General features: G+C 49.0%; 1 protein-coding gene across 1 annotated transcript in view; it reads right to left on the reverse strand.

Moving 5' to 3' along the window:
- LOC140406948 (sodium channel protein type 2 subunit alpha-like) overlaps positions 1 to 4,845 on the reverse strand; it is a gene marked incomplete at its 3' end in the record, with an annotated part of 36,673 nt that extends 31,828 nt beyond the window's left edge. Inside the window, exons 1-2 of the mRNA XM_072494788.1 lie at positions 4,768 to 4,845; positions 2,351 to 2,803 (exon numbers count right to left, since the gene is read on the reverse strand). Of these exons, the coding sequence (XP_072350889.1) occupies positions 2,351 to 2,803; positions 4,768 to 4,845 (531 nt within the window). The remainder of the gene's footprint in view (positions 1 to 2,350; positions 2,804 to 4,767) is intronic.
- Positions 4,846 to 22,550: the final 17,705 nt, after the last annotated feature.

A 22,550-nucleotide genomic window follows, 5' to 3' on the forward strand; every position in this document is an offset into this window, starting at 1 on the left:
ACAGCCTCACCATATTTGCCAACTTGTAGTTTTGAGGAACAAAGGAATTGCTCTTTGTAAAACGGCCACAATGGGGCTGGTTTAGCACAGTGGGCTAAACAGCTGGCTTGTAATGTAGAACAAGGCCAGCAGCGCGGGTTCAATTCCCGTACCGGCCTCCCCGAACAGGCGCCGGAATGTGGCAACTAGGGGCTTTTCACAGTAACTTCATTGAAGCCTACTTGTGACAATAGGGGCAGCACGGTAGCATTGTGGATAGCACAATTGCTTCACAGCTCCAGGGTCCCAGGTTCGATTCCGGCTTGCGTCACTGTCTGTGCGGAGTCTGCACATTCTCCCCGTGTGTGCGTGGGTTTCCTCCGGGTGCTCCGGTTTCCTCCCACAGTCCAAAGATGTGCGGGTTAGGTGGATTGGTCATGATAAATTGCCCTTAGTGTCCAAAATTGCCCTTAGTGTTGGGTGGGGTTACTGGGTTATGGGGATAGGGTGGAGGTGCTGAACTTGGGAAGGGTGTTCTTTCCAAGAGCCGGTGCAGACTTGATGGGCCGAATGGCCTCCTTCGGCACTGTAAATTCTATGATAATCTATGATAATAAGCGATAATTATTAGTATTATTATTAAACGGTGCTTTTTTTTATCATAGAATTTACAGTGCCGAAGGAGGCCATTCGGCCCATCGAGTCTGCACCGGCTCTTGGAAAGAGCACCCTACCCAAGGTCAACACCTCCACCCTATCCCCACAACCCCACCCAACACTAAGGGCAATTCTGGACACTAAGGGCAACTTATCATGGCCAATCCACCTAACCTGCACATCTTTGGCTGTGGGAGGAAACCGGAGCACCCGGAGGAAATCCACGTACACACGGGGAGGATGTGCAGACTCCGCACAGACAGTGACCCAAGCCGGAATCGAACCTGGGACCCTGGAGCTGTGAAGCAATTGTGCTATCACAATGCTACCGTTCTGCCCCTTTTGACTAATCATAGCAATCATTCTCTATTGGTCTACAAAATAATTGGACATGATGAGCAACTCCCATACCCCGCACTCCCATACCACTCAAATTGTAGGATTGTTTGGGAAACATTGCTCCAAAATCACAAGACTGGGCCTAGACTCACTGGCCATGCAGATCGGGCAATAATGGCAGGTTTCCTTTCCTAAAGGATATGAGTCAACCAGTTGAGGTTTTGTGACAATCCAACAGCTTCATGGTCACCTTTGCTCATCTAGATTTCTTTCTGAAGTTCCCTCTGCAGCGAGTAACTCACCTCCTGACCCCCCAAAGCCTGTCCACCATCTACAAGACACAAGTCAGGAGTGTGATGGAATACTCTCCCCTTGCCTGGATAAGTGCAGCTCGAACAACACTCAAGAAGCTCAACATCATCCAGGACAATGCAGCCCTGCTTGATAGGCACCCTGTTCACCACCTTAAATTATCACAGCTTCCATGAGCAACACACAGTGGCACCAGTATGCATTTTCATGGCTGGTTTAGCTCAGCGGGCTAGACAGCTGGTTTGTGATGCAGAACAAGGCCAGCAGCGCGGGTTCGATTCCTGCACCAGCTGAACCCGAACAGGCGCCGGAATGTGGCGACTAGGGGCTTTTCACAGTAACTTCATTGCAGTGTTAATGTGAGCCTACTTGTGACAATAAAGATTATTTATTTCTTTAAGAGATGTTCTGCAGGAACTTGCCAAGGCTCCTTCGACGGCATCTTCCAAACTCTTAACTTTTACCATCTAGAAGGGCAAGGGCAGCAGATACCTGGGAACACCACCACCTGCAAGTTCCCCTCCAAGCCACACACCATCCTGACTTGTAAATATATCGCCGTCCCTTCACTTTCAGTGGGCCAAATCCTGGAACTCCTTCTCTAACAGCACAGGGACTGCCGGAAAGGTTAATGATGGTGACTTACCATCAAGCAGTCAAGGACAATTAGGGGATGGGCAAGAAATGCAGGCCTAGCCGGCGAGGTCCATATCCCATGAAAGAATAAATAATTAAAAATTATAGTCAAACTCTTAACCTGCTGTGGTGGGATTTGACCTCACTGGATTATCAGTCTGAAACTTTATTGCAGTGTGTAAACATGGGGGAATAAGAATTGTCTTTAACTCACTTTCTACCATTTTGGTGGTTGAGTGACATGATTATAAGAGTTGTTGGTGAATCAAAACGATCAATGAGTCTTCAACAGACCCTGATATAAGGGAAAGAGAAACCGCCCTCTCCCCAAGAAAAGACCAGTTTCAGGAACAATAGGCCCAAAGCCACCTTTTTCCTACAACGGAAGAAATCAAAGAGCCTCAGTGAAGGAAGACCATTTTCTTACCTCTTGACTAACAGCGACTTCCGTAAAGGTGCTCTGTTCCTCCTCTTCACAGAACTCTAACTCTGGCTCAATAACTGCGATGGGAACACTCTCCGCCAGATTGCAGTTTTTAGCTGTGGACTCATTGTTCGTGTCCATTGCCGTCCCGTTATTCCCAACGTCACTGGCTGTGCCATTCCCGTCCTTCCTCTCCGACTCTTTCACCATCTCGGTTTCGGTGTGATTGCAGACGTAGGTCGGGAGCTCCACCATGTTTTTCCCCTCGGGCGAGGGCTCATTCCTCCTGCAGATGCTCTGGAAGAAATGCACAATGGCCCTCTTTATGAATTTGAAGAAACGATGGATCCTGGCAAAGGCTATCTGGAGATTGTTCATTTCCCCATCCTCATCTGGTGAGCTGAGGTTGTCAGCACTGAAGGAACTCAGGAGCAAGGCCAGGAAGAGGTTGAGTACCTGGAAAAAAATGGGCAGAGGTTATCAGTGTTTTCTCTTACTTTCATTTTTCTCTTGGAACGTCACTGGAGAGATTACGTGGAATTGACAGAACTGACAATGACCATTATTCTGGTGTTTATGCTCTCTATGAGCCTCCTCCAGCCCCCATTTCATCTCCACTCTGTGTATCCTTCTATTCTCTGCCATGTTTTTATTCCGCTTCCCTTTAAATGCACTACACTATTCAGCTCAACTGCACCTTGTGGTAGCTAGCCAGTCCCACGTTCTGACCATTCCTTGGATAAAGATGTTTCTCCGGAATTCCTTATTGAATTTATTAGTGGTTAGCTACTATTTATATTTGGACCTGACTTTGAGCCAGTGTGCTGTCTAACATCACAGTGGTTAGCACTGCTGCCTCACAGCGCCAGGGACCAGGGTTCAATTCCGGCCTTGGGTGACTGTATATGAGATGTTTGCACTTTCTCCCGTGTCTGCGTGGGTTTCCTCCGGGTGCTCCGGTTTCTTCCCACCGTCCAAAGATGTGCAGGTTAGGTGGATTGGCCATGTTAAATTGCCCCTTAATGTCCAGGGATGATCAGGTTAGGTGGGGTTATTGGGATAGGGCGGAGGAGTGGGCCTAGGTAGGGAGCTTTTTTGGAGGGTCAGTGCAGACTCGATGGGCCGAATGGTCTCCTTCAGCACTGTGGAGATTCTAGGATTTCATGATTCTTCTTATCTTTCAGTTGCAATGGAATGTTTGTGACTAAATTTAGTGTATGTGGCGCGACTCTCAATGATGGCAATGGAATGTATGCCATTGCTGCGTGAGAAAAATGCGGGAAGCAGACCGTGATCGTGGACATCCGGTTAATTAGTGTCCTGGAGACATGGGGTCCTTCCAAAAGTTGAGGACATACCTGACACAGCGGCAGATGTCAGCACCATTTTGAAAAGCCTGCGAGCCCTGCATTCCACCCTGTCTTGAAGACTACAATTGCTATCTCACTAATCGTTAAGACACCTTTACTTACAGTGTGCACCCCTCCGACTTATGCCGGAGGTCAACATTCCTTAGAAACACTAGAGTCTCAACCGAGGCCTCAAGAAGCAGGCTGGGAGGCTGCAGCCAACATGCCAGAGGGAAGGTGCACGTTCCCCGCGCTCTCTCTTCTGGGCTGCAAGAGCAAGGCAGGAGGTCCTCTTCCATTGGGGCAGGAGGAGGGCATCGACCTGCCAAGAAAGCTGGGACGGAGATGGCAGAGGAGGTCAGCAGCCGTGGAGACATCCACCCCATCCTACGTGGAGTACCACAAACGGGTCAATGACTCCCTTTACTCTGCCTGGGTGAGTGTTCCATTCCGCTCTCCTCTCTGGGACTGGCAATTGGATGATGTGTGAAATGGTGAGGGAGTGACCCACCAGTTACTGGCAGCTAGCAGCGTCAGCACCAGCTACCCTATGACGTATGGCTCCATTGTGACGACAGCCAAATCTGTCTTCACTCACGCCCACCATGTCCCTTGAGAGCGGATGTATGGAGGGGGCTTTGGGGACACCCAATTAGGAGCCAATGGGCTCCCACCTGAATAAGTGCTCATTGTGCTGGGAAATCTGTGTCCCTCCTTTTGCCGCTGAATCAGACCCACAATAACCAGGAGGAGGTGAAAACTGGTGGAGGCACTCCTGACATTTAGTCTCTGAGACTGGACAGAGGAGTTGACCCTGGAACTTGCTGGATCGCCGGGTAACCAGTCAAGGACAGATGGTGATACCAGAGTGTCAGGCCAAGAGACTGAGGAGGCATTAGGCTCACGTGCCTATAACAGCATCGAGCACGGCTGAGATGTGGAGATGTGAAGCCCTCAATGAGACTGAGGGCCCGCACTTCACCTCTGAGGAGGGGGGAAGAGGAGGAAGAGGAGAGGTGATCTTCTGTGGGCAGTGGGTAAGTATTCACAAGTAGATTCGAGGTCACAAACCTGCTGAGCACAGCACTGGCACAGCTGACCATCGGCTGGGGGCCGTGACAGTCGGAAGCCATTGGCGGCCGAGCCCATTCTGATTCTGGCCCCTTGCGCGGCCACCATTTTCATCAATCCATCACTTCAACTGCCAGGGCCTGCACACAAAAAGCAGGGCAAAGCCAGCCTGGCCAAGTACCGTCCCATCGGTCCGTTCTCAATCATCAGAAAAATAAACAGTGCTGTCAACCAGCACTTACTCAGCAATAACTGCTCACTGACGCTCAGTTTGGGTTTCGCCAGGGTCACACAGCTCTTGACCTCATTTCAGCCTTGGTTCAAACATGGACAAAAGAGCTGAATTGCAAAAATGAAGTGAGAATGACTGCCCTTGACATCAAGGCAGCATTTGACCGAGTGTGGCATCAAGGAGACCTAGCTAAACTGGAGTCAATGGGAATCAGGGGGAAAACTCTCCTCTGGTTGGAGTCATACCAGGCACAAAGGAAGATGGTTGTGGTGGTTCGAGGTCAATCATCACAGCTCCAGGACATCACTGCAGGAGTTTCTCAGGGCTGTGTCCGAGGCCCAACCAACTTCAACTGCTTCATCAATGACCTTCCTTCCAACAGAAGGACAGATGTGGGGATGTTCCCTGATGACTGCACAATGTTCAGCACCATTTGTGACCCCCTCAGACACTGAAGCAGTCATCTGCAAATGCAGCAAGACCTGGATTATATCCTGGCTTGGGCTGACAAGTGGCAAGTAACATTCGCGCCACACAAGTGCCAAGCAATGACCATTTCCAATAAGAGAGACTGAAACCATCGCCCCAAGACAATCAATGGCATTACCATCGCTGAGTCCCCCACGATCAACATCCTGGGGGTTACCGTTGATTAGAAACGGAGCTGGACTAGCCATATTAATACTGTGGCTATCAGGGCAGGTCAAAGGCTAGGAATCCTACGGTGAGTAACTCACCTCCTGACTACTCAAAGCCTGTCCACCACCTACTAGACACAGGTCACGAGTGTAGTGGAATACTCTCCACTTGCCTTGATGAGTGCAGCTCCAACAACACTCAAGAAGCTCAACGCCATCAACAGTGCAGCTCACTTGATCTTTTAAAATTTAAAGCACCCAATTCTATTTTTTCCCCAAATAGGGGCAATTTACCGTGGCCAATCCAGCTACCCTGTACATCTTCGGGTTGTGGGGGTGAGACCCACGCAGACACGGGAGAATGTGTAAACTGCACACGGACAGTGATCCGGGGCAGGGATTGAACCCGGGTCCTTGGATCCGTGAGGCAGCAGTGCTAACCACTGCGCCACAGTGCTGCCGAGCAGCTCACTTGATTGGCACCCCTTCTGCATTCACTCCCTCCGCCGCTGACGCACAGTAGCGGCGGTGTGTACACCCTACAAGATGCACTGCAGGAACTCAGCAAGCTTCTTAGTCAGCACTTTCCAGGCAGCACCTTCCAGACCCATGACCACGACCAACTAGAAAACTTGAAGGACAAATGCAGCAGGTACATGGGAACTGGAGGTTCCCCTCCAAGTCACTCACCACCCCAACTTAGAACTATATCGCCGTTCCTTCACTGTCGCTGGGTCAAAAACCTGGAACTCCCTCCCTAACAGCACTGTGGGTGTACCTACATAACTGGGACGGTAGCGGGTTCAAGAAAGTAGCTCACCACCACCTTCTCAAGGGCAATTAGGGATGGTCAACAAATGCCGGCCGAGCCAGTGAAGCCCACATCCCGTAAAAATACATTTTTAAAAAGCTTTAAAAAATTGCATTCGCTAACATTCCTTAGTGTGAAGCTCCATGAGATTTCTTCTGAGGTGTTATAATATAATGTAAGTCAAAGTTGGTGTTGGAATCAGCGTATGGGTCTGGGTCTGACCAAACAGACCACGGAAAGGAATTGTCCGATATCCAGGAAATTATTTCAAGGACAACAACACGAGGCGGGCGAGAGGGGTCACGGGTTCAAAGTCGTAAAAGGGCAAATTTAAGACTCCTGTCATGGGCAGCAATTAATACCGGGAATGGATTGCAATGGAGGTGACTTAATTAAAAAATGAATTGGACGGTGCATTGAGGAGAGGCGAATGGGCGGGAGGGGTGGGGGGGGCGTTCAGTGTTTTATTGAATTAAGATGGAATGATTCATCGCTCTCCTCCATAATTATCCCGGGAATTATTACTAAGGAGAAGAAAAGCTCCTCTTAGCTCAATTAAATCTTTAGTCTTTGAGTGGACAGTTAATGTGATGATATTAAGAGTGACGCGTTCATCACTACATTGCACACAGACTCCCATAACTAGTGATTGGACATGGCTGACCGTCCCTTAACCCAATGTCACAAGGAACGGCTTCAGTTACCATGGGCGAAATTCTCCCCCAATGGCGCGATGTCCGCCGACTGGCGCCAAAGACGGCGCCAATCAGACGGGCATCGCGCCGGCCCAAAGGTGTGGAATGCTCCGCATCTTTGGCGGCCTAGCCCCAACATTGAGGGGCTAGGCCGACGCCGGAGGGATTTCCACCCCGCCAGCTGGCGGAAATGGCGTTTGTTGCCCCGCCAGCTGGCGCGGAAATGCGGCGCATGCGCTGGAGCGTCAGCGGCCGCTGTCAGTTTCCCGCGCATGCGCAGTGGGGAGAGTCTCTTCCGCCTCCGCCATGGTGGAGGCCGTGGCGGAGGCGGAAGGGAAAGAGTGCCCCCACGGCACAGGCCCGCCCGCGGATCGGTGGGCCCCGATCGAGGGCCAGGCCACCGTGGGGGCACCCCCCGGGGTCAGATCGCCCCGGGGACCCCGGAGCCCGCCCACGTCGCCTGGTCCCGCCGGTAAATACCAGGTTTGATTTACGCCGGCGGGACAGGCAATTTCTGGGCGGGACTTCGGCCCATCCGGGCCGGAGAATCCAGCGGGGGGTCCCGCCAACCGGCGCGGCCCGATTCCCGCCCCCGCCCAATCTCCGGTACCGGAGACTTCGGCGGGGGCGGGGGCGGGATTCACGGCGGCGAACGGCCATTCTCCGACCCGGCGGGGGGTCGGAGAATGACGCCCCATGTATCTCTTGTTTTATTTTCAATTAATGCTTTATGAAGTGTCTCATTTTGGCTGCTTCCCTGCTCTGTGGCTGGATTTGGAATTCCCACTGATTGACGAGGGGGATGGAAGGAAAGCTTGGACCAGGAGGGAAACCCAATGCTAACTCATCATGTTAAAGCTAAAGTCATCTACAAGAGACCAATCAGTCAGTCAGTTCAGAGCGAAGAAGCTAATGCTTCTCAACAGTAACCAAGGGCATCATGGTCGGCACAGGCTTGGAGGGCCCAAGGGCCTGTTCCTGTGCTGTACGTTTCTTTGTTCTTTGTTCTCTTGAAATGGAGAAACACCATGGAAAAGTGTGGGAGCTTGGCCCCTTTAAGGGGCAATATTTCACGGGCCACCTGACAGACCTAGAGCCTATGAGGACACAGCGAGCGAATGTAAGGTGTTTAGGCATGGATCAGGCCATTAGGGTTTGGTCACAGTTTAAAAAAAAAATACTTTATTCATAAAATCTCTAAAAATAAACATTACAAAAAATTTCAAATTGTCATAACACTAATATGATAATATTTACATTTTCTCAAGAAGTCCAGATTTACTTGACTTTCTTGAATTCAATAATGGTGACATTACACACATTTCAATGTTTACATTTCAATTCTTTCCAAACTATTTACATCGGTCATGTTGCACCCTGCGGGACAATACTTTTATACATTTGAGTGTTAACATCCCAGACCGGGGGTTTTTAAACGGTTACCAGCCCCTTGGTGTACACTGGTTGGAAGACCTGGGGCGAAATTCTCCGGAAACGGTGCGATGTCCGCCGACTGGCGCCCAAAACGGCGCAAATCAGACGGGCATCGCGCCGCCCCAAAGGTGGGGAATGCTCCGCATCTTTGGGGGCCGAGCCCCAACCTTACGGGGCTAGGTCGGCGCCGGACGAATTTCCGCCCCGCCAGCTGGCGGAAAAGGCCTTTGGTGCCCCGCCAGCTGGCGCGGAAATGACATCCCCAGGCGGCGCATGCGCGGGTGCATCAGCGGCTGCTGACAGCATTCCCACGCATGCGCAGTGGAGGGAGTCTCTTCTGCCTCCGCCATGGTGGAGACCATGGCGGAGGCGGAAGGGAAAGAGTGCCCCCACGGCACAGGCCCGCACGCGGATCGGTGGGCCCCGATCGCGGGCCAGGTCACCGTGGGGGCACGCCCCGGGGCCAGATCGCCCGCGCCCCCCCAGGACCCCGGAGCCCGCCCGCGCCGCCTTGTCCCGCCGGTAAGGTAGGTGGTTTAATTTACGCCGGCGGGACTTCGGCCCATCCGGGCCGGAGAATCGCGCGGGGGGGGCCTTCCAACCGGCGCGGCGCGATTCCCGCCTCCGCCGAATCTCCGGTGCCGGAGACTTCGGCAACCGGCGGGGGCGGGATTCACGCCAGCCCCCGGCGATTCTCAGACCCGGCGGGGGGTCGGAGAATGACGCCCCTGGTCTTTCCCCATTGTGCCTTGGCGACAGCTGTCCCAAGCTGGAGTGCGTCCCTCAACACGTAGTCCTGGACCTTGGGATGTTCCAGTCTGCAACACTCGGTCGAGGACAATTCTTTGCACTGGAAGATCAGCAAGTTTCGGGCAGACCAAAGAGCGTCTTTTACCGAGTTGATGACCTTCCAGCATCAGTTGATATTTGTCTCGGTGTGTGACCGTCTCATTTCCCCCACAGCCACTCCGAGGGCAGCGTGCATTGGTGCAGAGCCTTCGGGTGTGCATGAAGAATCTGACAGGGAGGGCCCTTCTCACCACCAGCCAAGCTAGGTCTTGGTGCTTGTTTGAAAGTTCTGGTGATGAGGCGTTCTGCCAGATGACTCTGGCAGTCTGCTCAGGGAACCATCCAACATCCTCCACAGTTTCCTTTTCCCTGAGGGCCTCGAGGACATTACGTGCTGACCACTGCTTGATCGTCTTTTGGTCAAAGGTGTTTTCCTTCAAACATTTTTTCACGAGGAACAGGTGATGCGGCACTGTCCAATGACTTGGAGCGTTCGGCGGCAATGAAGCCAGGCCCATCCTTCGGACACCGGCGAGAGGTAGAACCTCAGGCCTGGGAGTCGTGGAAACAAGGCCTGTGTATTAATTGTGCTGTCCAGTGTATATAGTTCGCCTTAGTTCAAGAAACCTATTTTGTGTTTCAATGCTGCCTTGTCGGCCGCCTCTCAATAAAGCAAAGAGGATATCCACACAAAATTGTTCAGTCAATAAATGTCAATGTATAGACTGTCATAATATACACCAGTATATCATGGTGCAGACACACACTGATGGACACACAGTGGGACCAATCAACATACACAACACCGCAGCCAATCACCAATGAGAGCACACGCACTATAAAGACAGGGGGCATCAGAGTTCCCGCTCATTTGAGTTGCAGCTAGCTAGGAGGACAGAGCTCACAGCCTGCAACACAGACATTCACCATGTGCCGAGTACACCGACTGGTTAGGACAAGGCAAAGGTCCTTAGTTAAAGTTAGTATCGTATTACCCCACAGTCTAAGCATGTTTAAACTGTTAATGATTCAATAAAATAGTGTTGCACTATTTCAAGTGTTGGTGACCTGTATGTGATCCAGAACACCCAACACATCATAGACATCGGGGCTAAATATCAACTGGTGCAATAGGTGGAGACGCCTTATCAGAGAGGTTACATTTGCATAAACAAGTTGCTGTGTGTGAGTGCTGGGGCTGGAGAAATTTTGGAAGAATCATCGTGACAGTAATGTCGGCTTAAGAGTCTTGTGGATTGCTCTGGGATCCAATCGAATGGCCTCATCGCGTTCGACTCGGGACGCGACGATGCTGCTAAATCCCGCGAGAGGTGGGATCCAGATTTGCATATTTAAGTGAGCAGCTATCCTCACTTAAATAAGTCTGTGTCGGCGATCGAAGGCCCAGGCCTGGAAGGCCTCGCCATGATGCCATTTAGTACCGGTCCAGACAAAGATCAGGCAAAACAGCTGCTGAGAAGGCCTCCTAGGCCATCGGAGGCCCACGCAGATAGTCCCTCTCTGAGAAGGGTGACACCTTGGCAGTCCTACTGCCACCCAGGCACCTTAGCACGGACAGCCTGCTACCCTGGCAGTGCCACCCGGGCACCCTAGCAAGCTGGCAGGGGCCCTGCCAGGGTGGCAGGATTCCGTACAGGAGATCGGGCCCAAAGGGGGGGCTGCTCTTTTAGATGGGGTGAGGGGGTGCTCGTGGACCCGTTAACAAGTAAGTTGGAATTGGTGGTGGTGGTGGTGGTGGTGGTGGTGGGGGGGGGGGGGGGGTCCGGAGACCACGGTGGGGGTTGAGAGACGGCCCCCTGATCTTGCAGGAAGTGAGGTAAGCTCAGCTTCGGCAGGGCATGCTCGCACAGGCTGACTCACACCTACATGGAACAATCTGTTTCCATGGCAACTAATTGATAAATTAACACAAGGTGGATAGTTGGTGTGTTCTTTTCATTCTCAACTTCAAATGAGCTCCTTTGTAAAATGTCAGGATTAATTCCTCATTATTGCAAAAGGAAGATCCTGAAAGATTAATGAATGTCAAATGGATGCATATTCATATGGAATGCTACTGATATTTCAAATTCTCTCCTAAATTAGAGCTGGCCTGGGCTGCCAAGCATACGTAGAATGCCTACTGTGCAGAAGGAGGCCATTCGGCCCATCAAGTCAGCACCCACCCTCTGAAAGGGCATCCTATCTAGGCCTCCCTCGCCCTATCCCCGTTACCCAGCCAATTCCGCTCACCTCCACATCGTTTGACTGTGGGAGGAAACCGGAGCACCCGGAGAAAACCCATGCAGAAACGGGGAGACCATCTCCACACAGACAGTCACCCAAGGCCAGAATTGAACCAAAGTCCCTGGTGCTGTGAGGCAGCAGTGCCAACCACTGTGCCGGATATTTAGATAGATGAGCACAAAACTTGCTCAAAAGTGGCAAGCCTTGAGGAGCATTTCGGAGGAGGAGAGATCGAAAGAGGTGTCGAGGTTCAGAAAGGGAATTCCAAAGCTTAGGGCCCAGGTAGCTGAAGGCTCCAGTGACGGAGCAATGGGAATCAGGGTTGCTGCAGAGGCCAGACTTGGAAGAGAGCAGAATGTTTTGGAGAATTGTAGGGCTGGGAGAGATTGGAGTGCTAGGGTGGAAAGGCTGTGGCGGGCTTTGAACACAAGCATATCGTAACGGACGTCACTGGTTTCGCTGACGAGGGCAGGCTTTGTGCCGTTGGCAGAGAGGAAATGGGTGAAGGGATTGAAAATATGTGCCTGAGAATCTCTGCATGTGAATGGCAGCCCAGGACAGCACTAGTTTAGGAGAGAATTTGAAATATCAGTAGCATTCCATATGAATATGCATCCATTTCACATTCATTAATCTTTCAGGATCTTCCTTTGCAATGATTCTATGATTCTAATACTGAGGAATAAACCCTGACATTTTACAAAGGAACTCATTTGAAGTTGAGAATGAAAAGAACACATCAACTACCCTCCTTGTGTTAATTTAGCAATTTGTTGCCATGGAGACAGATTGTTCCATGTAGGTGTGAGTGAGCCTGTGCGAGCGGTCAGAGATTCATTCTGTTTTCATTCATTTGTACACTAATATAATCTGCCCAAGGTGTGACTCATGTTTGCCGCAATACAGTCTGGTTCATTACATGTTGTATTTTTGGAATATTCGGGCAATTTGTGAAACAGACAGGTTTATTAATTATGTGTCTGATCCCACCAATCCCAAGCAGCATACAGAGGAAGCACCCAGGCAGACTATATGATAAGCCAGGAGTCACATCAGGAAGGACCTCAGGAGTTGAGTCTGGGATTTAAGAACATAACTTTGGATTCCTCTACCCTAGGGGTCAATGGATGCTCAGGTGTTGAGTATATTCAGCACTCATAAACAATAGGGGCAGGACCAGAGGCCTGCTAAGCCTGCTTTCTCATTCAAGAAGATACATAGAAGATAGGAGCAGGAGGAGGCCTTTTGGCCCTTCGAGCCTGCTCCGCCATTCATCACGATCATGGCTGATCATCCAACTCAATAGCCTAATCCTGTTTTCTCCCCATAGCCTTTGATCCCATTCTCCCCAAGTGCTATATCTAGCCGCCTCTTGAATATATTCAAAGTTTTAGCATCAACTATTTCCTGTGGCAATGAATTCCACAGGCTCACCACTCTTTGTGTGAAGAAATGTCTCCTTATCTCTGTCCGAAATGGTTTGCCCTGAATCTTCAGACTGTGACCCCTGGTTCTGGACACACCCGTCATTGGGAACATCTTCCCTGCATCTACCCTGTCTAGTCCTGTTAGAATTTTACAAATCTCTATGAGATCCCCCCCTCATTCTTCTGAACTCCAGCGAGAACAATCCCAACCTCGTCAACCTCTCCTCATATGACAATCCCGCCATCCCTGGAATCAGTCTGGTAAACCTTCGCTGCACTCCCTCAATCATGGCTGTTCCTTGAAGTATCTGGGAGGAATCCTTCCCTGTTGTCCTAACATCAGCCATGGCTCAATGGGTTGCACTCTTGTCTCTGAATCATGAGGCTGGATCTTCTTAAAATGTTGGGGGTCTTGCCTATCCGCTGGAGAGCTGGTGGGAGACCCATGCTGCCTGTTTTCTGGAAGGCCCACTGAACCAACTGCCAATCAGGCAGCGAAAAGGCCAATGGTGAGCCTTCTCCTGGAAACAAGACCCCAGTGAACAGAAGGCTCACCTACCGAGAGCTAATGGGCATTCAGAGGCCACCAGATCTTGTGCTGGACAGCACCACTGGAGAAGGCCATGGCTTCAGGCATAGGGGTAGACACTGGAGTCCCATAATTGCACAGTGGCCCAGGCTAAAGCTAAGTAATAGGTAGGTGGGGTTTCGGCGGATGGAGCCACCATCCAATTCACTACCATGCAGCGGTATGGGGTTCTCTACATGTGACTGTTCAATTGCTTTCTCAGAACATTGGGGTATTGAGAACAGGAGGAGGTCATTCAGTCCCTCAAGCCTCCTCAGCCATTCAGTTAAACCATGGCTGGTCTGCACCTCAACTCCATTTATCTGCCATTGCTCCACATCCTTTAACACTATTGACCAATAAGACATCTGAGCATTCAATCAGTTTTGGCATTTCTGCCCTTGTTCCGTTACTGGTATCCAAATTCCCCCATGACCTGTTCCCCCATCACAGCTGTGCTCACTGATCTATAGTCCAGCAATACCTTAATCTAAAATGTCCACGGTTTCACTGCTCCCTCCCTTGTAATTCTCCTCCAACTCTAAAACCTGCTGAAATATCCGTGCTCCTCCAATTCTGGCCACTTGAGTATCTTTGATTTTAATCGTTTGGCAATTGGCAGCCAGACCTTTCGCCGTCTAGGCCTTAATCCCTGGAATTTCATTCCTAAACCTTCCTGTTGTATTTATATACCTCAGAGCAAAGCAGAGATGACTCTAATTTCTAAGTGTGCAGCAGGTTTTTAAAAATATCACTGCAGTCACAAAATATCTGCCCTCATGCTTGCAGCACAGGTTTAGTAGCTTCTGTGATAACGGTTTTCTTTGCTCAGAGTCCACACCCAGGCTTAACCAATCAAGCACAATGAGCATAGGTCAGTTACCAGACTCACATAATCATACAGAGAAGAATTGAACACTTCACGCTCTCTTTCTCTCCTGCCCTTTTGAAACACTTCTTAAAATGATCCCTTTGTCCAAAATTCTCATAGAACATAGTACATACAGTGCGGAAGGAGACCATTCGGCCCATCGAGTCTGCACCGACTCACTTCAGCCCTCACTTCCACCCTATCCCCGTAACCCAATAACCCCTCCTAACCTTTTTGGACACTAAGGGTAATTTAGCATGGCCAATCCACCTAACCTGCACGTCTTTGGGCTGCGGGAGGAAACCGGAGCACCCGGAGGAAACCCACGCAGACACGGGGAGAACGTGCAGACTCCACACAGACAGTGACCTCGCGGGGAATCGAACCTGGGACCCTGGCGCTGTGAAGCCACAGTGCTAGCCCCTTGTGCTACTGTGCTGACCCTCATCAACTCCTTATGACGCTCAGTAACATTTCTGTGACTTTGTCCGACATTAAAGGCGATGGATAAATACAATCCGTTGTTCACTGCAAATATCCCTTTTCCAGTTAGTATGTTATCGCTCCCACCATTAACATTTTTTTACAGTCAGCTGCAGGGACTGTACCCAAAGGCAGAAAATGTCCTGCTAAAATAACAAGTATCTTCGAACCAGATTTAAAAAAAATAATATTGAGGCAGAGGGAACAGTTCATTCTGAAAGTTATGTCCAGCCCTTGATCACCATTTCAGAACAGGTTGCATTATTATCTCATCAAAGATAGATTAGGGATTCCAAACTGTTGATCTGTCAGTAAGAAGCTGTTCGGCACTCTCATCGCATGCCTGCAATACTCGAGTGGAAATAGCAATGCACTTTGAGATGATTTACACCGCCGTGGCAACCACTTTGTGTTTGGAGAAAGTGCTCCTTCCTCATGTCAAGGCAAAGTCAAATGGGAACGTGACCACTTGATGGACTAAAATGGACAGGTACATTGCCGGGAAGTACTACATTGACCCCTATAGACACCAGCAAACCACATTGGACAGAGAGGGGTAGACAGATGGTTTTTAAGGCAGCATGGAGAAAGAGAGAGAGAGAGACAGACAGATAGACAGAGAGAGAAAAAGAGTGTGAGTGTATGTGGGAGAGAGGGAGAATGTGAATGTTGGAGAAAGAATGTGTGTGAGGAAGCGAGATTGTGAGAGTGTGGGAGAGACAGAGAATTGAGATTGTATCTGTGAGTGAGAGAATGCGAGCAGCAAGTGAGGAAGTGAGAGAGAGAGAAAGAGGAAGAGGGAGAGGTGGATACCCTGGTCCTCGTCTTTGGTCTCTGCTGCAAATTTCATTCCTTAGGTGCTAACTCCCTGCCCAGGCCTTTCCCAATCATGGTGTTGTATTTAACCTCGAGATGAACTTATGACTTCATCACCAAGGCCCTTGACTTCCATCTCTGTACTGTCTCTGATTCCGTCCAGCCTCAGCTCAACCGCTGCTGGAATATTCAAACCATAGAACGCCCACAGTGTAGGAGGCCATTCGGTCCATCAAGTCTGCACTGAGGGCAGCACGGTGGCGCAGTGGGTTAGCCCTGCTGTCTCACGGTGCCAAGGTCCCAGGTTTGATCCCAGCTCTGGGTCACTGTCCGTGTGGATTTTGCACATTCTCCCTGTGTTTGCGTGGGTATTGCCCCCACAACCCAAAGATGGATTGGCCACACTAAATTGCCCCTTCATTGGAAAAATGAATTGGGTACTCTAAATTTATATTAAAAAATAGCCTGCACTGAACCACTGAAAGAGCACCCTTACCTAGGCGCATTCCCCCCCACTATCCACGTAACTCCAACTAACCTGCACATCTTTGGATATTAACAGATAACTTTATCATGGCCAATCCACCTGTGGGAGGAAACCAGAGCACCCAGAGGAAACCCACGCAGACCCGGGGAGAAAGTGCAAACTCCACACAGAGAGTCACCCAAGGCCAGAACCGAACCCAGGTCCCTGGCGCTGTGAGGCAACAGTGCTAACCATTGTGCCTCTGCTACTGCTCGACCTGTTTACTTTAATACCCTTGTGACTGACCTCCCAACTCCCAAATTCCAAAATCTAACGCAAAATTCTACTGCCCACATCCTAACGTACAACAAGTCCTGTTCACCCATTACCCCTGTGCTGACTGATCTCCATTGTCTCCCAGCCTTGTAACCCATCAATTAAAAAAAATCTGGATCTTGATTCCAAGCCTCTTCATGACATCTCTCCTCCTTCATCTCTGTAAGTTCCTCCGGGCTCTACAGTCTGAGATCTCCGCATTTCTCCAATACTGGCCTCGTCTGCATTCCCAATTTTAATCAGGCCATCATTGGTTGCTGTGCCTTCAGCTGCCTGGGTCCAAAGTTCTAGAATTTTCCCTCTAAATCTCTTTGCTTCTCCATCACTCTCTAAGATTTTTTGTAAAACCTACCCCTTTGGCCAAACGTTTATTCGCTCTTCTGCTTATGCAGCTTGATGTCAAATTCTGTTTTTTAACGCTCCATTAAAGCACCTTGGGATGTTTCACCATATTAAAATGCTGTACAAAAGAATCTTGCATTTATATAATGCCTCTCATGGCAGCAGGAAACCATTAAGCAGTTTGTAACCAGTGAAGTATTGTTAAAAGGCCTCCCTGTTGCAATATAGCTAATGTGGCAGGCAATTTTCAAACTCCCATTTACAACACTGAGGTAAACAAGTCAAACATCAGTTTCAGTGACATTGATTAAAGGATAAATATTGACAAGGGCACGAGGGAGAACTCCCTGTGATAGGAGGCACGTGATAGGAGGCGCTCTTGCGTCTACCTGAGAGGGGAAACCAGGCCCTGGTTGAAAGTCTCATCCAAACTCTGGTTGGAGTTTGCCTCTGGGCCTGGGTGACAGAAAGAGCAAAGGTGTTCCAACCGCGAACACTGACATCTTCCCTCTCAGTCGACAGAAGGCAACGCCACTCCACAACCTCTCACACAGGAGGTTTCAGATCTGCCAACTATTCAATTTATGCAATCATAGAATTTACAGTGCAGAAGGAGGCCATTCAGCCCATCGAGTCTGCACCGGTTCTTGGAAAGAGCACCCAAGCCCACACCACCACCCTATCCTCATAACCCAGTTACCCCACCCAACACTAAGAGCAATTTTGGACACTAAGGGCAATTTATCATGGCCAATCCACCTAACCTGCACACCCTTGGACTGTGGGAGAAAACCGGAGCACCCGGAGGAAACCCACGCACACAGGGGGAGAGCGTGCAGACTCCGCACAGACAGTGACCCAGCCGGGAATCGAACCCAGGACCCTGGAGCTGTGAAGTAATTGTGCTAACCACTACGCTACCGTGCTGCCCTCACCTTCTGAGAGGTCCAGAAACAAAAATGTTTCGACAGTGACATCTATTGTTTCTCTGAGCATTGTTCCAAATGCAGCTTTCAGTCACACTTAAGTCATGAAAATGTTAAACATTCCAATTTTTAAAGGACAACTTGGTATTGATGACAAACACTCCTCCCACAGTGGGTGTGATGAAGTAACGGTTGTCAGGGCCGGGAATGATCTGCGATGTGAAATGACTGGGGACAGCTCAGACTGAGAAATGAGCAATGCGAATTCAGTGGGACTGAGACCTATAGTTAGAAGAGCAAGGAAAGGTCAAACAGCTGGTCCTTGTTTCAGTGAGTAGGTGTATAAATCTCAAAAAATAAAGATAATGTAATAATGAAGTCAGGGAGTAAACAGCATCTCAGTCAGCCTTGGGCAGATAGTAGGCAGAGGCCCAAGAGGAAGAATGTTCTGGAACGTCCCCAGATCAGCAGCACAGGTGGGCACGGCATTCATGGTGGGAAGCGATGGCCTAATTGCGGGGAAGCATTCTCTTTCTGGTACACATTGTGAGGTACAGATTGATCGGCATTCCACCAAGGACACACTGTCCAGGACACTGGATTGATTAGCCAAACATCTTTGCTGCTATAATGGGAAGCCGATGGCATTGGCATTCTGGATGGATGAGGTCAATTGGGATGAATGGTCTTTTCCATCTGTTCCGATCTTGTGTCGAGAGGTGGCAGTCAATCAAAGTTCACCAGTTGGTCAGTTCTGATGGAGCAGTCAGAAAAAAAACACACGCGATCCTGCCTTTCCTTCCTCAAGCACAGACTGAACTGCTGGAAATGTCCAACATTATGCAGTTTATCCCAGCTATCCCTTCTGCCCTGATAATTCAGTTTGCACCCTCATCCTTGTTACCCAATGCTTCCATGTCCACATCCCGCCGTTCCCTTTAGAACCTCCTCCAGCCCTACAAGTCAGGAGTGTGATGGAATACTCTCCACTTGCCTGGATGAGTGCAGCTCCAACAACACTCAAGAAGTTTGACCCCATCCAGGACAAAGTAGCCCGCTTGATTGCTCCCCCTTCCACGAACATTCAAACCCTTCATCACCAACGAACAGTTGCAGCTGTGTGTACCATCTACAAGAACTCACCAAGGTTCCTTAGGCAGCACCTTCCAAGCCCACGACTGCTACCATCTAGAAGGACAGGAGCAGCAGATACCTGGGAACCCCACCACCTGGAGGTTGCCCTCTAATTCTCTCACTATCCTGACTTGTAAATATATAGTAATAGTAATACTCTTTATTGTCACAAGTAGACTTACATTAACACTGCAATGAAGTTAATGGGAAAATCCCCTAGCCACCACATTCCGGCGCCTGTTCAGGTACACAGAGGGAGAATTCAGAGTTCCCAAATTAACTAACAGCATGTCTTTCAGGACTTGTGGGAGGAAACCGGTGCACCCGGAGGAAACCCATGCAGACACGGGGAGAACGTGCAGACTCCGCACAGAGAGTGACCCAAGCCGGGAATCAAACCGATATTGCTGTTCCTTCACTGTCGCGGAGTCAAAATCCTGGAACTCCTTCCCTAACAGCACTGTGGATGTATGTACACCTCAGGGACTGCTGCGGTTCAAGAAGGTAACTCCCCACCACATTCTGAAGGGGAACTAAGGATGGGTAATATATACTGGCCCAGCCAGCGATGTCCACGTCCGGTAAAATGAAATTAAAAAAAACTTCCAAGAACTTTTCAGTTCTCTAATCCTGGCATCTTGCCCAAGCTGGATTTTCACCTCTCCGCCACTGGTGGCCACTCCTGCCGAGGAATTCCTTCCCACAACCTCTCCACCTCTTTACCTCTCTCTCTCTCCCCACCCCCTCTTCATTTCAGACCAACCTTCTTAAAACCCATGTGTGTGATCGAGGTGGTGGTCACCTGGTCTAATGTCTCTTTACTTGGTTAAGTGCCAAATTTTTAATGTCAAATTTTACTTTTCTGAAGAACCTTGTGATGTTATATGACATTAAGGCCAGTATAGAAATGCAGTTGGAAATGTGGCTTTATGTCTGCCATTTCAATGAACTCCATTTCAGTGGCCTGGAACAAAAGTCAATAATGAATCTTTACACAAGCCAGAGGTTTCTTGTAGTTCAACAAAGTGCATAAGAACATAAGAACTAGGAGCAGGAGTAGGCCATATGGCCCTTCGAGCCTGCTCGCCATTCAATGAGATCATGGCTGATCTTTTGTGGACTCAGCTCCACTTTCCGGCCCGAACACCATAACCCTTAATCCCTTTATTCTTCAAAAAACTATCTATCTTTATCCTAAAAGCATTTAATGAAGGAGCCTCAACTGCTTCACTGGGCAAGGAATTCCATAGATTCACAACCCTTTGGGTGAAGAGGTTCCTCCTAAGCTCAGTCCTAAATCTACTTCCCCTTATTTTGAGGCTATGCCCCCTAGTTCTGCTTTCACCCGCCAGTGGAATCAACCTGCCCGCATGTATCCTATCTATTTCCTTCGTAATTTTATATGTTTCTATAAGATCCCCCTCATCCTTCTAAATTCCAACGAGTGCAGTCCCAGTCTACTCAACCTCCCCTCGTAATCCAACCCCTTCAGCTCTGGGATTAACCGAGTGAATCTCCTCTGCACACCCTCCAGTGCCAGTACGTCCTTTCTCAAGTAAGGAGACCAAAACTGAACACAATACTCCAGGTGTGGCCTCACCAACACCTTATACAATTGCAGCATAACCTCCCTAGTCTTAAACTCCATCCCTCTAGCAATGAAGGACAAAACTCCATTCGCCTTCTTAATCACCTGTTGCACCTGTCAACCAACTTTTTGCGACTTATGCATAGCACACCCAGGTCTCTCTGCACAGCAGCATGTTTTAATATTTTATCATTTAAATAATAATCCCTTTTGCTGTTATTCCTCCCAAAATAGATAACCTCACATTTGTCAACATTGTATTCCATCTGCCAGACCCTAGTCCATTCACTTAACCTATCCAAATCCCTCTGCAGACTTCCGGTATCCTCTGCACTTTTTGCTTTACCACTCATCTTAGTGTCGTCTGCAAACTTGGACTCATTGCACTTGGTCCCCAACTCCAAATCATCTATGTAAATTGTGAACAATTGTGGGCCCAACACTGGTCCCTGAGGGACACCACTAGCTACTGATTGCCAACCAGAGAAACACCCATTAATCCCCTCTCTTTGCTTTCTATTAATTAACCAATCCTCTATCCATGCTACTACTTTCTCCTTAATGCCATGCATCTTTATCTTATGCAGCAACCTTTTGTGTGGCGCCTTGTCAAAGACTTTCTGGAAATCCAGATATACCACATCCATTGGCTCCCCGTTATCTACCGCACTGGTAATGTCCTCAAAATATTCCACTAAATTAGTTAGGCACGACATGCCCTTTATGAACCCAAGCTGCGTCTGCCCAATGGGACAATTTCCATCCAGATGCCTTGCAATTTCTTCCTTGATGATAGATTCCAGCATCTTCCCTACTACCGAAGTTAATTACCCGCTTTCTGCCTACCTCCTTTTTTAAACAGTGGTGTCACGTTTGCTAATTTCCAATCCGTCGGGACCACTCCAGAGTCGAGTGAATTTTGGTAAATTATCACTAGTGCATTTGCAATTTCCCTAACCATCTCTTTTAGCACTCTGGGATGCATTCCATCAGGGCCAGGAGACTTGTCTACCTTTTGCCCCATTAGCTTGCCCATCACTACCTCCTTGGTGATAACAATCCTCTCAAGGTCCTCACCTGTCATAGCCTCATTTCCATCAGTCACTGGCATGTTATTTGTGTCTTCCACTGTGAAGACCGACCCGAAAAACCTGTTCAGTTCCTCAGCCATTTCCTCATCTCCCATTATTAAATCTCCCTTCTCATCCTCTAAAGGACCAATATTTACCTTAGCCACTCTTTTTTGTTTTATATATTTGTAGAAACTTTTACTGTCTGTTTTTATATTCTGAGCAAGTTTATTCTCATAATCTATCTTACTCTTCTTTATAGCTTTTTTAGTAGCTTTCTGTTACCCCCTAAAAATTTCCCAGTCCTCTAGTCTCCCACTAATCTTTGCCACTTTGTATGCTTTTTTCTTCAATTTGATACTCTCCCTTATTTCCTTAGATATCCACGGTCAATTTTCCCTCTTTCTACCATCCTTCCTTTTTGTTGGTATAAAACTTTGCTGAGCACTGTGAAAAATCGCTTGGAAGGTTCTCCACTGTTCCTCAACTGTTTCACCATAACATCTTTGCTCCCATTCTACCGTAGCCAGCTCTTCTCTCATCCCATTGTAATCTCCTTTGTTTAAGCACAAAACACAAGTGTTTGATTTTACCTTCTCACCCTCCATCTGTATTTAAAATTCCACCATATTGTGTACCAATCCGCCAAGTTAAACCCTCCCTCTTCTCAGCTGCTTCGTTGTTGATTGAAACAACCTGCAAGCACTAAGTTACTGATCAAAATATTGAGGGGTCAGAAACTGATGACAGCCCAATAACACTGCAGGTTATGAACCCGCACCAAGCTGCCAAGAGCTGACCCACTGTGATTTCTTCCTGCTCGCAACGGGCAGTATGGATATCCACCCAAAATCAGCGTGATTTTTCTTTCTTTATTCATTCATGTGGCATCGCTGGCAAGGTCAGCATT

The sequence above is a fragment of the Scyliorhinus torazame genome, unplaced genomic scaffold, assembly GCF_047496885.1.
Source record: "Scyliorhinus torazame isolate Kashiwa2021f unplaced genomic scaffold, sScyTor2.1 scaffold_1054, whole genome shotgun sequence".
Lineage (NCBI taxonomy): Eukaryota > Metazoa > Chordata > Chondrichthyes > Carcharhiniformes > Scyliorhinidae > Scyliorhinus > Scyliorhinus torazame.